Source organism: Pangasianodon hypophthalmus, chromosome 5 (genome assembly GCF_027358585.1).
Source record: "Pangasianodon hypophthalmus isolate fPanHyp1 chromosome 5, fPanHyp1.pri, whole genome shotgun sequence".
Taxonomy (NCBI): Eukaryota; Metazoa; Chordata; class Actinopteri; order Siluriformes; family Pangasiidae; genus Pangasianodon; species Pangasianodon hypophthalmus.
Window position 1 is genome coordinate 17,811,415 of NC_069714.1, and position 21,847 is coordinate 17,833,261.

A 21,847-nucleotide genomic window follows, 5' to 3' on the forward strand; every position below is an offset into this window, starting at 1 on the left:
CTCAACTTTCACTTAAAAGAGCCGAGTCAAAGAGCCGACTCTTTAGCGAACGATGCATCACTAGTAAACAGGCCGTGCTGTTGTCACATATACAGTATGAGCAGTTTATTTGAAGATGTAGTAGGAAATGCTGTTACTGTTGCAGTGTCTGGATGTAGAGATTTATGTATGCAGTCAGATTTATTAAAGGAGGCGATCATTTATCAGAATAAATGGAACTGAAGCACAGACACAACAGACAAAATAACAGTAATGCAGGAATGCTTACTGAATGTCAACGCACATTTGTAGTCTGTTTAAATAGATTTCATACAAAATACAAAACAAAATGTTTTTTTTTTAAATCAGAATGCAGAGTAATATTTTATTATTATTTTCATAGTGAGGCATGAAACGGCTCTGAGTCAAATTATCCGACTCACTGAAAAGAACCGGAATTCCTGTTTCTCCTGTTTACAGCCCGACCACATTTTACTTCCAGGTTAAGTGGGCGGTAACTTGTAAGGCTTCAGTGAACCCTTCCGCAGATCCCTAGCACAAACACAGGAGCCGGAGGAAATGTATTCACATGCTCACAGGAAATCCAAATGATTCAGTATCAGATTATCCTCTAACGTCGCCTTTCGGGTGTAGGAGACGTCTAGCTGTGTTAAATGTGTTAGGAAATGAAAACAGAAAGTCTGGCACTAGTCGTCATAGAAACGATTCTATCAAAAGAGCCCCGGTTACTGCCTCTTCCACAACAGCTTATTTCTGCACGTTATTTGATCTAGGTGAGTGTTTAGACGTTATTAACATTCTCTGATTTTAGTGACTCACTCACACACACACACACACACACACACACACACACACACACACACACACACATATATATAAACACTGCTCAGATCATGTATTTGGCTAAAGAATTAAGTATCTATCTATATCTATCTATCTATCTATCTATCTATCTATCTATCTATCTATCTATATATATATATATATGTATATACATATATACAAGAGTAAGGGCTTTTTCGGTGGAATAGTCTCCCTTTTCATATAAGATCATCCTCCTCTATTGTTCAAATCCTCTTTGAACACGCACTTTTATTCTTTATCTTTTAATTCAGTCTGACGCTGTAAAATTTCCATTTGTCTTCCGGTATTTTGTATTGTTATGCTTTGTGTATATATCTGTTTTATACAACTTGTACAGCACTTTGGTTCCAACTCCAGTTGTTTTTAAATGTGCTTTATAAATAAATAAACTAAACTAAACTAAGCACGAAAATTACATGACGCGAATAAACTCACTTAGCCGTAAAATGTCAAATTGGGTCATGTTGATTGATTTTCAGCGCGCAGGATGATGACGCCATGCTCCTGCGACACGTTCGTGGCTTTACCTCCATCCTCAGAGGGACAGCGCGTCATCTTCGGCAAGAACTCAGACAGACCCTGCGATGAGGTGCAAGAGGTGATCTACTTCCCCTCCAGAGACTACAGTCTGGGAGAAAAAGTCGAGGTACCCCAATCAATCTTTCATATGATTACTTAATTATTATAAGTATCCTTCATTATTATCATGGGCCACTGTTAACTACCATAATAACTAGTTAATGCATAAATTATTAAAGGAACATATCCATATTTTTAGGTGGGTTTCTTACTCAGAATGATATGCAGCATCTTGTAAAGTTCACTTTTTTAAGAGCCATTTTTAATAAAGAAATATTACTGAACTGTTCATGTGTGTGGACATCATTCATCAGAATAAAGAATAGTGCAAGGAAAAAATATTATAGAAAAATCCTTGCAGTGTGTTTGGTTTTGTGGTTTCAGGGAGAAAAAAATGTGCACGCGACATGCAGGTATTATGGCTCTTTCCAGATGAAGGCAGGTGCATACTGATGAAATTTTGTTTCATTGTCGTGTTTTTATTTTCAACTGGACAGTGCACGTACATAGAGATAGAGCAGGCTGCCCACACTCATGCTGTAGTGTTGAGTAGACCAGCATGGCTCTGGGGAGCTGAAATGGGAGCCAACGAACACCAGGTCTGCATCGGGAATGAGGCCGTGTGGGGGAGAGAACGCGCCGACAACGAGGAGGCTTTACTGGGCATGGATCTAGTGAGGTGATCATCAGCTTTTAAAAAAGATGCATAATTGTTATTATTAGTGCAATATGAAACATATATGGAGAATTTAGCAAAATTTACACATAACCATAACAACTGACTCAGTAATCAACTGAAGAGTTCAATCAGTTGTATATAGAAAATACTAAACCCCACAGATCTTTGTATTCATATTCAAATAAAATATTAGACATCCTGTCTGTTCTTTGGCAATGATAATATGTTCTAGATAACTACATTTTTCATTAATGTTCCACAGCAATAATTCTGTCAGCATCTGATTTATGTGGTCTGTTCTGTTTTTAGATTGGCTCTGGAGAGAGCAGACAGCGCAGAGAAGGCTCTGAATGTGATAGTGGAACTTCTGGAGAAATACGGGCAGGGCGGCAACTGCATGGAGGATGAATGCACTTTTACCTACCATAACAGCTTCCTCATATGTGACCGCACTGAGGCCTGGGTGCTGGAGACCTGTGGGCAATACTGGGCTGCAGAGAGAGTAGAGAGTAAATAAAAACAGAATTAATGGTTGTCTTCTTTCACAGTCAGTCCTTTACTCTTACAGTAAAGAGAGTTAAGTATTACAGAGTTCTTTAGACTAGTAATAATTACCAGATTAGCAGACTTTTCTGGAATACACAATTTAAAATTCAGTTTTCTATGCTCTAACACACATGATTGAACTCACAAATCAGAAAGAGTCAGCTGATCAGGTGTATAGTGCAACTCTACTCAAAGGCCAAGGTTGGTTTAGTTCCTCATTCGATACTTCCACTAGTCTCCACAAATAATCTATAGGCCATATCAAGGTAGCTTTTATGGCCAAAAGTCTGTGGACACCAACACATAAAACCCCATATGTGGGCCTTCCCCAAACTGTTGCCACAAAGTTGGAAGCACACAATTGTCTAGGATTCTGTCTTTGTATGCTGTAGCATTAGAGTTTCCCTTCACTGGAACTACAAGGCCCAAACCTGTTCCAGCATGACGATGCCCCTGTGCACAAAGCGAGGTCCATGAACACATGGTTTGCCACGGTTGCAGTGGAAGAACTCGAGTGGCCTGCACCTCAACCCCACTGAACACCTTTGGGATGAACTGTTACACTGACTGCACACCAGGTCTTCTTGGCCACATCAGTGCCCAGAATCACTAATGCTCTTGTGGCTGAATGAGCACATTCTCACAGCCATGCTCCAAAATCTAGTGGAAAGCCCTCCCAGAAGAGTGGAGGTTATTATAACAGCAAAGGGGGACTAAATCTGGAATGGGATGTTCAACAAGCACATATGAGTGTGATGGTTAGGTGTCTACAAACTTTTGGCCATCTAGTTTATGACTACTATCTCCTGGCAAATTCTAAACATCTTCTCTGTATTGTTCCTGTACAGATGGATATCGTAATATTTCTAATCAGTACTCCATTACCACCAAAATCGACAAGGAGCACCCGAGGATGCGGGAGTACGCGCGGGAGCAAGGCTGGTGGGATGGCAAGGTGGCATTCAGTTTTGCAGAGGTTTACTCCTTTATGACTACAGCACGCGTAGAGGCCGCTGGAGGCCGCTACTGTGAGGGACGTAGGCTGCTGGAGAAAAGCAAAGGTGATTAGGTTAGGTTAGGTTCAACTTTATTGTCATTGTCAGAGTACGAGTACAGAGACAACGAAATGCAGTTAATGATAGGTTAAGTAAGGAATAAAACATTATGTGGCATGCTTTTACAGGAAAAGAATTAATAATTGCTTATTTTTTTTGTTTATTAAATAACCACATGCTGTTCATTAATCTGTTCATGTAAAGTATTAGAATGAGCGTATTAATATAAACCAGTGATTACAGCCAGGAGTACTTTTGCTGTTATAAAAAAGTAATCACCACTTACTGGCCAATCAGAATGTGTAAATTATTATTACACCTGACAATATAAATAATAAAAGAATGCACAAGATCTAGCTGAAAGTCTCAGCTTTAAAGACAAACTTATTGCAGTAAACCACAGCTTAATCTTTTATATTTTTCATGATTTTCAGAACGTAGTCAAAAGAAAGAATACTGTATTTGTATATTTTTAAGCTACTGCATGATAGAATTTTACCTTTACAGAGTGGATGTGAGTGAATTATGTGTTAATAAGAGCACTGTGTTGCCACACTTACAGGTCACATCACAGCTGAGACCATGATGGATATACTGAGAGATAAAGAGAGTGGCATTAATATGGAAGGCATGTTCATGACAACAGGAAGCATGGTATCTGTGCTCCCTAAAGACGAATCGCTGCCTGGGGTTCACTACTTCACTGCAACCCCTGACCCTGAAAGGTAGGTTTATACTACTGCTGCCTCATTCCACAAGCTCAGAACATTGTGTTTTTGGGTTGTCTGTGCTTCTGTGCATCCATCCAACCATCCATCCATCCATCCATCCAAGATTCTTCTTACCACGGTAACTCAAGAAAAAGTGATTGAGTGTTTGTAGGGTTTATATGGAGCAGATGAATTTTGGAATTGATTCAAACAGCAAGGTCAAATGTTTGAAATAGTTTTTCTTTAATGTCTTCCTTCCTGTATGAAGCATATTTTAAGCACATTTAAGCACACAAATTAGGAACAAGGACTAGACTTGGTGGTGGAGGAATCCCCGTCAGTGCCTTTGGTGTTGACTTCTACTATGTCTTTATACAAATTGGTTTAGAAGTGAATGAGAAAGCTATGGAAAAAATCTAGCTGAATGTATAATTATAAATAGACTACAAAAATGGTCCAAAATAAATGCACTAGAAGAACCTTAGTTGTTTATTTTAATATTTTATAACTTATGTTCAGAAAAGCACTATATACATAAAGATTCTGTATAAGATCTATATACATAAAGACCAAAAGACAATTCTTTTTTTAAATAACATGACCTACTTTCCTTTTCTAAACTAATCCAATTTTGTTTTTCTGTTCAGGTCGGTTTTCAAGCCGTTTATCTTTGTAGCAGACATAAAGCCACTGAATCATACGTGTTCTCCGTGTTTCGGAGAGGACGATCCGGTGAAGAAGAAACCTCGCTTTCAGAACAAGCCCAACCGTAAACACCCCCTATTCAAAAAACATGAGGTGGTGGCTGCTATAATCGACAGCACAAGGGTAAGTTGTTAAAAATGTGAACTTTTGCACTAAGTATTAAACATCTGTGATAAATATACATACAGATTTTATAGCACTCCATAGTGCAATTAAAATCAATTACTAATTTCGTGTTATAATGTTCCTTTCAAAACAATATGCCAGTTCTACGCTATAATGGCAAATGACTTATTCCGTTGTTATAGAATTGAATAAAAACCTATAAAACAAATGTGTGAATAGTATCTAATTTGACTCAAGTAAAAAACTACAAATACATTGGACTATTTTTATGAGCGTAATATCCCCACATTTAAACTGGTGCTTAATGGTGTTTTTTTTTTTTTTTAAGTTGAATTGAAAGAGATGATGCCCTTTAAATGTACATTAAAACAGAATTAACCTGAACAAAAGCAAAGAAAATCCTGTCTAACTACATTAATCTGCCTTATGAGTTACTTTCTTTTACTGCACAACCAAAGCCTTATCTCTTCCTTGTTTAATTAGGAGAAAGGTCAGAGGATCGTGCAGAAAATGCTTGAGCTGGAGGGGCAGAAAATGGCAGAAATGGAGAAATACTTAACTACAGGTGTGGACGACTCGACTCTGCTGGTTCATCTCTTCTCAAATGCAGTTGAGGAAGAGCTGAGAGTTTACAGTAAAGCCTGAAACAGCCTGGAGAGACTTTTACATCTTATTATATAATTAAAACAATTAAGTGATGAGGAACGGAAACAAAAAGTAGAAAATGTAGTCAACTGCACATAATTCAAATGCGCATAAATTGCACATATTTCAATATGTAGCCATTCCTTTATGTGTGAAATTACTCTGGTAATACAAATATAGCATGATGACAATAAATAAATATAGGTATAAAAATCTCACATAGTGATATCAGTTTTTCCAGTCAGCAAGAACAGACCATTAAAAACTAACACATGCTGTATGAGTAATTTTAAAAAGGCACTACAAAGAATTTTGATAGTTAATTCATCACACACAAATTTCAGCAATACTAATTTGCTTTATAGATCAAAGATAAGGTTTAAGTGGCGGTTACGCTTTTTACCCCCACTATAAATTGCATGCATAATTTATACAAAAAAAAGTGCACTTTGAAAAAATGGTTTATTTGATACCCAAATTAAATATTAGGGATATGCAATGTAAACATGAAAACAACTGTACCTCTAATAAATAAAGCACCAAAAATACTATTAGCAGATAAGCATGTTTCTTACAGACAGTGTTGCGGTTTTACATAGCGCTAACGTTAGACATGCTGAAATGCTGCTCGAATCCCTGCAACTAATGTTTAGGTTTGATCTTTTAAGAGGGTTATTTTAACACACAACAAATTAACAGACCCTCTTCCTCAGCCTTCATAGGAACATCACTGATCACTAAAAACTTAACAATATATGTACTAGTATGGCACACTCATACAATGTGTTATATTAGAGTTATATATTATAGTTGTATATTAGAGTTATGTGGTTGAATGTGTTTTGAACTCTGAATAATGGGATAAATGACAATGTATGGCAACATAATTGAAATCCTAACCTTTAAAAAGTCAGAAATAATAATGAATATTATAAATAAATAAAACATTTTTCCCCCTGAGTGTATCTGTATAAACATTTTTTGTACTGATCATTGTGGAAGACCTCAGAAATAATTCACTAGTGTACACATACCACAACATGTGTTTGAATAGTCCAAAAAAAAAAAAATCATAATCTGTAAAAATGTCCATACAGAATGTTAATCTGCTAGACCTGTAATAGGGAAATATTAGCTGAAAAGTGTGCCTTAATGGAAGACGTCTATTGTCAGTGCAAAGTAGTTGTTATACCTTATATACTAAGATACATATAAAAGGATGTCTAATGGCTTTCTTAAAGCTCTGATAGTCTTGCATTGCATTTTAAATATTCAGTGCACTGTAGCCTTGTACAACTTAATATGTTAAGTTATGTACATATTATAGTTTACTCTTCAAAGCAGCACATGGTTAATTGCATCCCTTTTCATCCTGTAAACAAGTCAGTCTACACCAAGTGTAATACACACCAAGTCATAAATCACACTAAAGGTTAAGTCAGGTGTTATATTCAACAGACTGAAACCTAAACCAACATTTTTATTTCGTGGGTACAATATTCATCCGGTTTTAGTGAGGGACCACAGAGCCCTCTGTGAAACAGTAATGCAGGTTGTCATCTTGGAAATCGTAGTCATGAGTGATGTGGTGGATGACTCCGCCTTCCAGCAGGCGGGAGCCGTAGAGCAGTGCCTCCCCCTGGTCACTGGCCAATCCAACAGTCTGCAGCCACAGCACCATTTCACTGCCAAGAAATGTGTGTGCTACACTGTGCTCCCCACACCTACACACACACACAGGTGAGGATGGAGGTAGGAATTAGAATAGAGTGATTCAGAACAAGCTGCTCTTCAGTGCAATGCAGAACTGAAACTAAAAATGAGGAAGCATGAAAAGAATTTTGCACCATAGACACAAAATAATAATGTGATAAAAATCATGTGTTGGAGAAAAACAAAGGTGATTCATATGTTACGTAAGCAACACAACACTTTGGGGCATGCTGTTTTAGGAAAAGTACCAATGACGGGTGGTGTGACGCCGTACCACCCTGAAGCTGATTAATTTCTTATAACAGCATGTCGCAACATGTTTTATTCCTCTTATACCACAGCAATTTGCCAAAGGGTACAATTGTTAATTTATCAGTGAAGGTCATAATTTGCAAAGGGTTATAGTTCTATTTAATGTTATGGAACATCCACAAGACAAGTTAGTTCCTACTATCGCTTTTTTTCGCAGCTATAAACAGTCATCCCTTCACTAACCTTATTTGCTTAGTCCTTAAAAAAAAAAAAAAAAAAACACAACTACACAGCTTGTCTTTTACAAAAAAAGAATTACAAGCTGTTTTTTTTCTTATTAATTTCAACAGAGATATCGTCTCTAAATGTAAATAAACCTCACCTTACAGAAAACTTCACCATATCAATGATTAGACATTTTTTGTTGTTAAGCAACATTTTTAGCTGTTATGTTCTAGAAAATAAATCAACACCTTCTGACCAATCAGATTTGACAATTCAATAGCACTGTGGTAAACAAATTGACTCTTAGTAATAAAGTAAAAATACCTTTTCAGAGTTAGCTATCTTATAGCGAATACCTACCTCTTTGTCTGGACAATGTCCTGGACACATTGTTCTTTGTGGTACTTGAGAAACTGACTGCAGGTGAGTCTGATCTCTTCAGACACATTAGAGGAACCTGCTGCCTCCTGTCCCTGAGTCCACATCAGACGTGCTATCCTACATACATCAAACACAGCACAAATAACCAACTCAAGCAACATACACCATTAAATACGCTTTTAAAGAAGCTCTCACCAATGTGACTGAACATACCTCTTTTTAAATGGTATAATGATTAAATGTTTGTCAAGACCAAAAATGCCAAATGATATAAAACCCTATGGGGGAGAGAGGCAGATATAGTGTTAACTATCAAGTTAACTTTCAAGTAGCTTGAATAACTAAAATGTTGATGCAAGACTGAAAGCGGACGTCCTTACCTGTCCAAAGTTGATCACAGCACAGAAGAATTGCAGCTCTAAGTAGAGTCTGCCTGGAACTGGACTGAAGAGCCACCAGAGGTAGCTGGAGATATTCTACAACACACACACACACGAATGTAAATCTGTTTTGGTAGGTAAGAGGGTTGAAACAGCCCCATAAGTCCATCTTAAGGAATTATAATTCTGTATTAGTACTATTTAGTTTTATTTGGCTTTGTATTTGGCATTTATATTTATGTGTGTGTATATTATATATATATATATATATATATATATATATATATATATATATATATATATATATATATATATATATATATATATATATATATATTACACACATATACACATACACACACGTACGTACACAAATATTTTAAAATATTTTATTTTAAGGTCATGTTTTCTCAAATGCAACACATGTTCATGTATGAGATGTATACCTGATACTGATCCAGTACTGACAGTTTCTTAGTAAGCCAGATGACTCTGCAAGTTCGTTGTGTAATACATTAGAGCCATGATGGAGATGGAGACACAACGTGTGTCCTATACTCACATGTAAGTACAGTGTTATGCCAGGCAACACCACATGCATAATTCCTCGGCATAAAAAAGGCCAATGGACTGAATTTGGAAATATGTGAAGATGGATACGCTACTGATCCAGTATTTCAGGATAATTATTAATGTAATCAGTGCGCCCTAAATTTTAGAACAGAGCCTCTTATTTCACGTGACTAATGTACACTAGCTGGATGTGTATTGTGCAATACATTTATTACTTGGAACTTTGCAAAGACCCATAGACTGTTTGCTTTATTTTGATTTTATTTTTATTTCAGCTTTTCTCTAATTGTATTTACTTCCATTTACACAGTTACTATGCATTCACAATTTGGTGAATTGTATCTGTGTTTCTTTCTCTGTTCTCTGAAACAACAGCTCAAACTCTCTTACAGAAATGATAAAGAGTCTATCCAAAACTGTTCTGAAGGTAACTGAAGTGCTGAACATTTTTTTCTACAAAATAAAATCAATCAAGTACTCAAATCAGCAATAAAAAGATGAAGTAACTACCAGAAGCCTACTTGCAGCTACTAAAAACATGAACCATCTTTCCCCAGACCTAAAGTGAAAATAAATTTAATGAAAATGCAATTATGAAATAACTGAAGTTCGGGAAAAAGACTGAGGCTTCACCTTCCTCCTAATTAACTTCCAAAAATTCCCATCTCACTCTTGTGACAGAGTATACACCATCTCCACATCTCTGCCAGATTGTCTATTGCAAAGCAGAAGCTGGCCAGCCCCAGTTCTCGGAGTTATACCGCCAGTACAGTTCCCCAATTACTCACAATACCACTTAGCTGAAGATTTGGTTTCTACTTGCAAAATGAGCATTAAGTGCAGCAAAGATATTATTTATACTTACAGCCAGGAGACTGACAGTGAGAAGCAGACAGAGCAGTACATGTCTGGCCACCTGTCTGTCTGCAGTCTGCTGCTTCTGTTCCTCTTCTACCAGCAAACAATGAGAGGAGTTCCCACAGCAGTTCCCACACTGACCTGTGAACAGAGTCATATCTCAGACACTAACCATGGCAAGGACCAATAACTAGACTTGCTCAGCGTCATATTTGCGACATTATATTTTCCAACATAAATATTACAGTATAGTTCTTTTAAAGGACACAACCCTGATCTGCTCTTTAGCACCAAGATCTAAAACATGTATTTTTCCTGTAAGGTCACAAAACATAAATATGACTAACAACAATACAATGGATATCTAGATTATGTCTGACAGCATTTTTCTTCTATAGCTTCCTTTTATTTTAAGTATATTTTAAGGATATTTCTGGCATACAAAGTAGTAACAAGAAAGACTAGACTGCCAACGCTGATGGTGTTGGTTTCTGGTCATGAGACAGAAAATACTTGCTCTTTCTAACAGAACAAGCATTTTTTTGTCTCATGACAAAAAAATCCACCATCCTTAGACTTTCCCATGGTGGAAAACCTAAAGGAACAGAGTCACTTCTGAAAGTGCTGACACTGGAGGCTCCTTCCAAAAGTGTTAAATAAATGTCTTCACCATATCAATGGATTATATGATTTCAGTGTTAAAGGTATAATAGTCAAAATTATGTAGAAATGATAAAAATAATGAGCTATTGTCTCAGAACAAGTGTTACGCAGCTGAAAAAAAAATCCTCTCTGGAAACCTGCCTTCCAGTCTGGAATGTTTGTTTATATTTTGATTGGCCTCAGACTTCTAGCTAAATCTAGTTGAACCACTGTAAGTTTTGGGGGCGGAGCTTTGTGTACATGGTGGAATGGGGGCAGGTTCAATGAGTAAAAGAAAAATCATTCAAATCTTATTCAACTTCACCTGTTTATCCACTGAAGACTTTTTTTCCCCACAAATCTTACCTAATGCACCTTTAAATAACACATTTTTAATATGTTTAACCTGTTCACAATTAGACTCAGATCACATATAGATTCCTCCATATAAGTCCCTGTAAATGAGCTGTTATTATAGAAACGATAACGTGTTGGAACAAGTGCATTAACAATAGGCACTGTTGCCGTTAAAGAAAATAAATCAACAATTTCTGGCCAATCAGAGTTGAAAATACAGAAGTATTGTCATATAAAATAAATTAAATTTCAGGCTTTAAACAAACACCTGCTGAATGTAGCACTGGAAATAACCTTACACTGCTGCTAGTAAAAGTGGAGTACATCACATAGCCTATATATACACACACAGTCACGGGGAAGAAGAAAGTCAACCCCATCGCAATGCTGTGGGGGGAGCTTAAGAGAGCTGTGCATAAACGAATGCCCTCAAACATCAATGAACTGAAGCAATGTTGTAAAGAAGAGTGGGCCAAAATTTCTCCAGAACAATGTGAGAGACCAATATATATTACTACAGAGAACATTTACTTCAAGTTATTGTTGCTAAAGGTGGTTCTACGTGTTAATTATAGGGTGTACTTATTTTTTTCCCACCAGGTTTCTGAATGTTGATTTACTTTTTGGGGAAAAAGTGACTACATATTGAACTCTGTTGTGTATTTTTTGTTGTCACTTGAGATTATATGTTTGTTTATAGATGTTGCTGAGAACCACACAGAGGCCCTGATAAAGGAAAACATAAAATTGTAGGAAGGTGTCCTATCTTTTTTCCCCATGACTGTATATATTGCTTATTATAGGTTTCATTGGAATTTCACTTCACTCAGCTTAACTCTCCTGCCAGTGTATCTCATAAGCAAATATATAAATGCATCTACTCTCACTTAGCTCATTTTAGCTCAGCCAGATACAGTGACATACAGTCAGAATTGCATGATGGAACAGACAGCACCCAAGTTCAAAAAGAGTGCAAAACAAGATATAAATATATAACTCTATTAATCAAGTGAAAAACTCACTCACTGCTGAGCTACAAAGGTAATTCAAGCCGTGGTAACCAAACAAGCAGTGATAATTTACCTGGCTGTATAGATGGTGTGTCCTGCGCACTGTTGTTACAAATATTATTAGGTACAGCCTGAACTGACGACAAGTTACACTCACATTCCTGACACCCTGGATAGAAAAAAAAAAAAACACAAAGAAATATGTAAAGACGTACTCTTGCGGCAAAACTAATATGCACATCTAATTACCAAATGTAAAAGACAACCACTTCATCTGAAGTGAGTTAGATTGATCAGACTGTGACATGTTAGCTGTGGTAATGTATATTACCTCTCTTATTACCATGCTCTATGGTGGTCTGCTCAAAAGTGCTTTGGGGTTGTGTATTGCTGTCAGTCCTGAGGTCCTCTGCAGTGCCATTTAGTGAGCTATGCTCAAGAGTTTGATATTCGTGTGTGCCTCTGCTGAGCAGCATGAGGGAGATTCCAGCTACAGCTATACCTACACCCAATACGACCACTGTACACACAACCTACAGGCACAAAAGGAGAGACAGAGGAATGGGAATTAGGGCTTTTTTTAAAATTTATTTCTACACGTGGAAATCAATTTGGAAATTTCTTGAGGAGCGTGTAAGAACTGTACAAAATACATTTTATACATTTTATTTTCACTACACATCAAGTGAGAGGAGTCACAGATTAAGATAAGATATGTAGTATGTTCCAAATAATGGTAGTGTCAATGGATCATGCCAGTAGGCTAAAGTTTCTTGAACACAGTTATTTAAACACAGTCCATGCTTCTGGATGGTGAACCAATGCTTATTATATGCCTACACTCTTGGTGTAGCCTGAATGTGCACAACTACCATTATCAAAACTAATATTGTTCAGCCTGTGGACAATTTTTACATGTCACGGCATTATCTAAGATGAAATCCGTTACCTGTGCTGGGCCGAAAAAGAAGGCAGAGTCAATGGTGTCTGGCATCTTTTCTCCCACCATGAGCAGGATGCTTATTGCTACACCTGGCACTCTGTAAATGGGAGACAAAAGACACTTGGTACTGGACATAAGCAGCCATGTTACTCCTTGAATGGATCAGGCAAAAAACACACCCATTATACAAAAAATACCCAGCATCTTCGTAAACTGCTGGTGTGCACTTTTTTTAATAAAAGACAGTCTGAACAGGAATGTGAATATGCATTTACGTGTTACGTCTGTGATTTGTAGTTGCTAAGGCAGTCACATTTATAACATTTATACCAAGAACACAAGTAATATTTCCACAACTAATGATGTGGTGGTTTGTATTCATTTTTAATGTTATCACTATTTTTTACTGTTCAAACAATCGTAAACAGTGTGCACTAAAATATGATGGGCTCCAGTAGACTTCAGGATATGTTTGTACTATCTCTAAACTCAGTAGGAAGGGCAGGGGTGGAAGGTTGCATGAATAGCCCCACCCACACAACACCACTTTAGGCAAGATATCGTTTTGGTGCCCCACCCAACATATATACACATGCTGCTGCCTGATGCAGAATGAACAGACAACCAAAAGCACACATGCACACACTTTAGTGTAATACCAATACAACATATCTCTGAGCCTGCTTCGGTTGCTATATCGACTTGTTGAATGGTCCAATCAGCCGACTGCTTGTAAGCTTGTAGCCAAGACTGCTTGTAGCCAGTCGAATCGCTTTGGTAATATATTTGCCAAGCCCACCCAAATCAAACTAGATCAATAATTCTTTATGTCCTCTTTATGTGCCAAAAAAAGTCAAAACTGTGCGAGCCCTAGTAGTAGCAGCTCTAAAGACAATAAAATGAAAAACTCACCCCCAACCAATTAGCATTAAAACACCAGGCTGCACCTTCAGCTCCTCATCTCTCCTCAGCAAGAACAGAGAGAGAGCTATCAGACCTTAGAAAACAGAAAAGAAAATCATTAACATCAACTGAGGAAAATTTAGACATGTTGTAATTGTAGTACTTCCTTAAATTATTGTAACGAGTATGTGTGTGCATGATTTATGTCTTACCTGGCCAAATGTAAGTGCTGTAGAGCGAGCCATAGAGTAGAATAAAGGTCAAAACCTGACCAATGAAGTTATCCTTAACCACCACAAAATCCCAAGCGATCATACCTACACATACGCCCAGCTAGACATTTGAGGCAAAAACATAAACATAAGAACCATATAAATATAAGTACTTACATAAGGAATAAAAAAATGGTGTTATAGGTAAACAATCAATGAGGGGGTGGTCTGATGCTGCCCAACAGCAAGAGGAGTACCATAAAGTCGACCATAAGTCGGAAAACTTAACGTTATAGCTTTACCTCTGACTGTTACAAAGCACTGACACCGGAGACTCCTTCAATAAATGCTAAATATACATCTCTACACAAAACCTCATCATATCAATGATGTGTTTTTTTAATCAATTTATGTGGAGCATCTGCCATACTATTCCCTGTGCTGTTACTATAGAAACAATAACATGTTAGAATGAGCACATTAATATAAACCAGGGATTTGCCTTGCCATCAGAACTACTGCTGTTATATAAAATTAATTAGCACCTGCTGAACTAGAGGTATTCACACTGTGGGGTGTGAAGGAATTGCAGTGGGGTGCAGGCAAGATGAAAAAATACCAGAAAATAAATATTTAAAAGACCATTTCAAACCTGACAACCTTTACGCAACTTTAAAACGTTAACAGCGGAATGCCAAAAATTTGCCAAAAGAGCAGTCTTCTTTTTCCCTGCAACTGACATATGAATCCAGAATGATTATAGTCACACAGATATTTTAGCTCTCCACTTGAAAGATGCACTGATGCAACGCCCTCGCTTTCTGTTACAGTAAATGGAGATTATTGAGTTTATTGTGAATGCGAAATAGAACCTATCAATGTGTGACTGACTTAACTATCATTAAATAACCATTTAACATCAGTTGACTATGGTTCCTACACATGCCATCAAAATATTTTGGCCAATTTTTTTTTTTCAGGTTTTTATCCGAAACAGACAAAAGGCTGAAAAGTTTGACATTAAACAGAGGTACAACGAAGTGTAAAATCGAACACTTTACAAATCTTGTTGAAGGTAATTATAAATGCACAATGATTTAAAACACTTTGTTTGCTTTGCTCTCCTATTACAGTCAGAACCTATTTATGGTTCCAGGACAGATATTAGACAACTGATTTGTAAAAGGATTATATTGGCAGGTGCAAGTTTTCCAAAAACTGGGAAGAGGGCTCATGTGGAAAAAGTATGAATACCTCTGTTCTGACCAATCATATAGGTCACATTTTCACAACATATTTCTATTATATTCTGTTTCACAACACATGTTAGACATGTCAACGATTTGCAAATAGAGTAATAGACCAGATTAAGTAGATGTCAGTGCGATTACCATTGCCTCACCTGTGCCACAAACAGATTTATGGTAAACATATGCGGACGTCTGCGGAACTTCTTACTCATTACACTGACAGCAACACACCACACCTGCAACACACACACACACACACACACACACACACACACAAACAGAGGTTACTCTACCATAACTGCTGTACACTTTATATGTTCAAAAAATTGCACCCACAGGAGAAGATACAGGTATTTCAAGTTCCATTATTCTCTTTTCAAGTGTCATTATATCCTGGAAAAACATGTTTCAAAACCGTACAAAACATCTCACAGTCCTATCATGAAGTAACACACATTGTGGAAGTAGAAAGTCAGATTTGAACATTGATATGATGAACGTGTGTGGCACAATCTGCTCCACTTAAGGTGCATTTTTTAAATGCATTCATTTGTTTGTTATTAATCCATTTCTGTTTCCTGACTGCGTGTGAAGCTAAAGACTTCAGAGCTTAGTGTAAAGAGGAAGGAAGTGTAGGCCCCCTGTGGTTAAGCACAGTGCACAAAATCCCCCAGATTAGAAACACTCTTCACTGCTGCACAACAAAGCTCAATCTATTTTTAAATGATCATTTTGTATCTATCTATCTATCTATCAAGTTATCTATCTATAAAATTCACAAAGTCTCTCATAATACTAGTTTAACATGGCATGGTGTGATGAAGAATAAGTGTAGACCCTGTTATTTATGCTCCTGTAATTATCATAACACTGATTTAATATAATCCTATACTATTACCCTAGGCTACAGAGCTCAAAACCAGAGTGACACAATTTGGCTTGGAAAAAAAAAGAATTGGAGGAAGCAACAAATAAAAGAAAGGAACAAAAAAAAAAGGACTTTGTGTAAAAGGGCACTACTCACTAGAGCAAATAGGCTGACAATGCTGATGTTAAAGCTAATGTTCTGTAGTGCTGATTCTAGTGGTTTGGGATCCATCCAGGGAATAGTCAGCAGCCATGCAGAGACGTACATTATAGGAGCAGAGAGGAACGTGCTGATCACCATCCCTGATGTCATCTGGAAAAATAAAAGTCATGTACATTCAAAGATGATTACATACCTTCTAAGGAGGTAGTACGAAGTTATTATCGCACGGTGCTTATCAGCATGAAAAAAAAAAAAATGTCACTGTGACCTAAAGTTAGCCCACATAATGCACGTCTCCTACCTTCCTAGCCATAAATGCATTACCTGGTGATATCAGCACTTAGTATAGACCACAGCTTTTATATTTATCTCTACTTTATCCTAGAAGCAGACAGAAATATGTATAAAGCATGACTCAGCTACACATTTTTGGTCTTGTAAAGCACCAAATACACACATGAGCACTTACCACCTGCAGCTCCATGTTGTAATGACTGGCGTAAATGGCCACACTGGGTGCAGTGGGGAAAGCGCCATACAGGAAAGCATAGTTAGAGAGACTGCTCTGGTTTTGAGAGCTAATATTCCCTCTGTCCAAAATCTCCACCATGCCTCTACAAATCAGAGGCATCACCAGTCTAAGGGCAAAATACACACACACGGGTGCACGCGCACACACACACAGAGTTCAGAGTGAAGGAGTACCGCATTTCTGTTATCGGAAAATCTTACATTTCTACAACACTTAGCTACGCACGTCACACATTATAGCACCACAATCTGTACCACAATCCTCTAAATGCTGATTATCTGTTGAAAAGTTCAAAATACTACAGATTAGTGGTCTACTGATAAGTCAATTGGCCTATATGTGTAGTTCTAAATAATTTTGCATATTTTATAGCCTGTCCCAATATCATGGTCTATTTTATGAAGATTCATGACATACTGTATAGTCACACTTCATTCTGTGTATAACTAATCTGTGTGATTAGTGTGTAAAACTACTGCACAATCAAACAAATTGATAAGAATCATGGAGAATATCAATATGTTCAATAATTAAAACATATGAAAAAAATCCACCTCACTGTACAAACAAAGGGCGGTGCAAAGTTTTTGTCTTTCTCTGCATTTCTCAAATTGAAAAGATTAAACCATGTTCGAAAAATATAAACATACAACTGGTTTAAAGTTTATAAAGTAAAGCAAAGTAAAGTTTTGGCTAATAAATTTAAAAAAAAATCCTCAACAAGCTACAGTTTCAGTGTTGTTTCTTCATAAGTATTTAATTGCAATACAGTACTCTGCATTTTATTGGTCACTGGCTTTGCTGAGCTCTAAATATTTACATCAGCCTGAATCACAGATCAGTAGGAGAATTACATAGATCTGTAGATTATGCTTTGTTGACAGGAGCAGATTTGCATTTCTCATACAGGCCTCAACTCATCTAAACCCACTGCTTAAACATCCTCACTGACTCAAAACACTAATAAGAACTGTATGGAATCAGCACACAAACAGGTAATCCATGACAACAAACTATCCTGAGGGTTACGCTTATTTAGTTTTGCTACAGTTTTGTGCATATCCTGACCAAAATAAAACTTGGTAAACTTGAAACTTAAATGCAAAACAGAAATCCACTAAGCTGTAACTTGCACGGGCTGAAAGACAATGTTATTGCACAATAATGTAAAAACAAACAATATGCTTTAATGGTAATTAGCACAATGACACTGTCATCTGTCATCTTTTAAAAAAAGGTGGAATGGTTATGGGTCATATCCAAAAACAAGTCTGATGTTGGGCATCTGATTTATACCACTAGGCCTAAACACTAAATACACTTACAATTTGGCAGTGATGAGCAGTATGAGAGCCACCACAGTGGACCTGGTTAGTTTCTTCAGCTGCCCCACCATGGTCAGACCCAGATAAAACAGAGCTGTTCCTCCAAAAGAGTTGGCCAAACCATCCACAAACTCCTTCATAAAATCTGGGATCTTTGGGCCAAGGACAAAGTGTGCTGCAATCCCAATTACCACCATGAAAACAATGGGATTCTTGACAACGTGAATAAAGACCATCCCGATCACATGCAGCTTAGTCTGCTGCTGCCGTTGCTCACGTCTCCATTTCTGGACCTCGCAGAATGCAAAGCCAATAGGATTGAGCACCATGAGGGAGACTGGTGCCACCAGGTAGATATACTGCAGGTACTCTGGATGGGTGTTTCTGTACAGAGCTTCAACTGTGGATGAAGTTTTTACACATCAGTTAGAGTGAGAAGGAAGTAGTGCCAAACTGAAAACAATCATGTCATACACATAACGGACCTGACTGTTGTTTCCATCTAACATCCTGTTTTATTATCTTGGTGGAAATTACCATAAAACTGAAGGAATATTTTAAAGAGCACAGTGTCCATGTGAAACTACTGAGTCACTGAATTCAGAGAAATCAAACAGATTAACCACAAACCAAGCAAACGACCAAGGGGTTTAACTAGAACTGCATGGTGTGAGTGGTGACACTCCAGTCAACCCGGCTGTGGAAACATATGTGTAATAAGGACGTAGTGATTTACAGTATAGCATATTTGAGCTGATGTTGGTCTGAAATGTTGAATCAGATTTTAAATTTTCAAATTTGAATCACTGACATATTTTATGCCATGAAAATGTGCAATGTTGACTGACAACCCAGATCTTTCACATGAACATAGCACCCACATCATGTCTTAAAGCACACTGCCATTATGTTTTTGAACTTTTGCATAACCTGGCAATAGAAAGTTGGCTTGGTTGCTAAAAGGAGGTCAGAGGTCATCCTATATCAAGATAATATCGGAAATAGAAAATTAAGACCCTTAATGAATAAGAGTGCATCCTTAATGAATAAGAGTGCCTTACAGCTTATTTTACCTTTGGATTTTGTGAATATGCTTAACTTGTGTGGCTGGACTATTTACTTTTCTCTTTAATATAAAAGCCAACAAAATATCTAGCACTGATGAGGAAATAAAAAGTGACTTACCTATAGGGTATCCCAGGGCAAAGTCATTACTCTGGGTGGCAAATATGGAGAAAAGTCCAGCTTTGGAGTATCGGCTGTCCTTGCTGGCCACCAGTAACGTCAGTACACACACAACAAAGAAGACAGCCAGTTTGGCCACTAAGATGCTCCAAAGAAATGGCCAGATGACATCGCCAAAGTCCAGCAGCACCATGTTCTTAAACAGCAGTGCTGGTAGGGCAAATTTTGACACAAAGTTCCCCAGACCTTTGGCTTGGGTGGAGGTGATGATATTGGCCCGACCAGCGATGTAGCCACACAGTATGATCCCAAAACACTCAAGTAGAGCAGGCAAGAGTTTATCGATAGACATGGCAGGAGGAGGGACAGATGAGATCTCATCTCCATGTATGTGGTTGGACATGGAGATGGTGTTTGGAAGGACATCCATCCTGTTGGAGGTCTGAAGCCTTCAGATGTGGATGGAGCTTAAAGGTTTCAGCCAGTCTAAAAATGCAAAACCAGGTGTGGGGGGTTTAAGAAAAGAAAACAGTGGCTGGAATTATTTAGAGTTAACTGATCTGACAGCAAGGAGTGGTCACTTTGTTTGAATGGTTACTGATTTGTGACACTTCAATAGAGCAGAGTGAAAAACAAAATCAGCATTGGATCAGAATGTCAGTGTACCATAGCCTGGATTATAAACACTATACAATCCAATCCAACAACACAGATTCTTTATGACTTTCTTTAAAGACTGTCATAAAGCTGAAAAGCACCAAGCTCACCCATTTTAGACTTGTTACCTGGCTGCAGTGGAGTGCTGAAGCTCACGGTCATGAAACAGCACTGTAGCCCCACATGGCGAGCACACGAAGAAGACACAAAGCTACTTTCCTTCCTGTCTTAACCAGTTTCGCCCTCGTTGTGAGACTGTTCCAATGTCAGTAAGAAAATTTCCATGTCAGAAGGAAACATGATACACACATTGTACAACCACACAGCTCAGTTTGTCCTGCTCAGATTGTGAGCGTGACTTTATCAACCGCCCGACAGATCTTTTAGCCAATCACAGTGAGCGGGGGGCGGGGATATGGAAATATACACAGGAACCTCATTTTTTGTGGGGCTTTAGTAAAAGTCCTTAATGACTAGGAACTGAGAAATCTTCAACGACGTAGTTTTAGCGTCACTGTAAAAAAAAACAACAAACAAACAAACAAAAAACTTATAAATACAAGAATTAAAACATTATTTTATTTTATTTTATTTTATTTTACTTTTTTAAATATGCTGCTAGTTAGTCGTATGGGCAGAGAGGCACTGAGTGAAGAAATGTGACACGCCCATTTTCTGCATCTGGCTCAGCTAGCAAGACGTTTGACTTTCTAGCAAAACATTTGCCATTTTTTTCCTTTAATATCAGACGCTAAGACTTTATTTCTTGAAATGCTACTAATTTAATAACTTTATTATTAACAGTTATTATTATTAACTTATCATTATTAACAGTTTAACTAGCTGCATCATCAAAATTCAATTCAGTTCAATGCACTTTTATTTGTATGGAGCTTTTAGCAATAGACACTGTCACAAAGATGGCTTGAGGAAGAAAAATAGAGAGGAACCAGACTCAGAAAGGAATTTATCCACTTCTGAGTGACATTAGAATACAAATAATTACTCTTCTGCAGCTGTACACTGTGTAGGTGCTGGCCCACACGTACCACCTCATCTGGCCTCATACTGCTGTGCAATGATGGTGATGAACTCATGTGAATCTGGCTGCCAGAACACAGCCGCAGCTCAACCCTGATGATACAGTGTGTCATGCCAAAGATAAGGAGCAGAGTTTACAGCAGGGCCACCTCCGGCCCAAAATTAAACACTGCACAAGAATTGGTTGAGTTTGTGCAAATTTCCGCCCACATTCCAAATGCAGTGCAAACCTTGAATGCCATGCTTGCCTCGTATGTACCTGGCACAGAATGTTCTGCTGTGTAAGGTTTGTTCTGATATCACGTAGTCCACTGAGTTCAAAGTCTACTTTTGCTGACTAGGCATAAACTTCATTCTACAGGGTGTCCTAAAAGTCTCCATACAAAGCGGAAATTAACACTTTTTTGGCAAAATGTCACTTTATTTACAAAACATGCTCTACATCTTTGCATTTCTTTGCAAACACACA

At 37.6% G+C, this 21,847-nt stretch overlaps 2 protein-coding genes across 4 annotated transcripts; one reads left to right on the forward strand and one right to left on the reverse strand.

The window, feature by feature from the left end:
- The first annotated feature begins 515 nt into the window (after window positions 1-515).
- Window positions 516-6,869, forward strand: scrn3 (secernin 3). Its single transcript, XM_026912531.3, has 8 exons — window positions 516-773; window positions 1,344-1,510; window positions 1,941-2,122; window positions 2,432-2,631; window positions 3,517-3,729; window positions 4,286-4,448; window positions 5,081-5,261; window positions 5,748-6,869. The coding sequence occupies exons 1-8, from the start codon at window positions 569-571 to the stop codon at window positions 5,907-5,909; spliced, it is 1,473 nt and encodes a 490-aa protein (XP_026768332.3). The 5' UTR covers window positions 516-568; the 3' UTR covers window positions 5,910-6,869.
- Window positions 6,353-20,711, reverse strand: gpr155a (G protein-coupled receptor 155a). Of its 3 annotated transcripts, none has more exons than XM_026912530.3 (16): window positions 20,466-20,711; window positions 19,681-20,166; window positions 18,496-18,895; window positions 17,108-17,276; window positions 16,633-16,788; window positions 15,761-15,844; window positions 14,359-14,479; window positions 14,156-14,240; window positions 13,250-13,340; window positions 12,644-12,833; window positions 12,374-12,469; window positions 10,299-10,432; window positions 8,861-8,956; window positions 8,694-8,758; window positions 8,460-8,597; window positions 6,353-7,633 (listed from the first exon to the last, which is right to left on the reverse strand). In XM_026912530.3, the coding sequence occupies exons 2-16, from the start codon at window positions 20,108-20,110 to the stop codon at window positions 7,420-7,422; spliced, it is 2,469 nt and encodes an 822-aa protein (XP_026768331.2). In that variant the 5' UTR covers window positions 20,111-20,166; window positions 20,466-20,711; the 3' UTR covers window positions 6,353-7,419. The 3 variants fall into 3 exon arrangements, with proteins under 3 accessions (XP_026768331.2, XP_026768330.2, XP_053090198.1); XM_026912529.3 differs by having other exon boundaries at window positions 12,632-12,833; window positions 20,466-20,710; XM_053234223.1 differs by having other exon boundaries at window positions 12,632-12,833; window positions 20,448-20,710.
- Window positions 20,712-21,847: the final 1,136 nt, after the last annotated feature.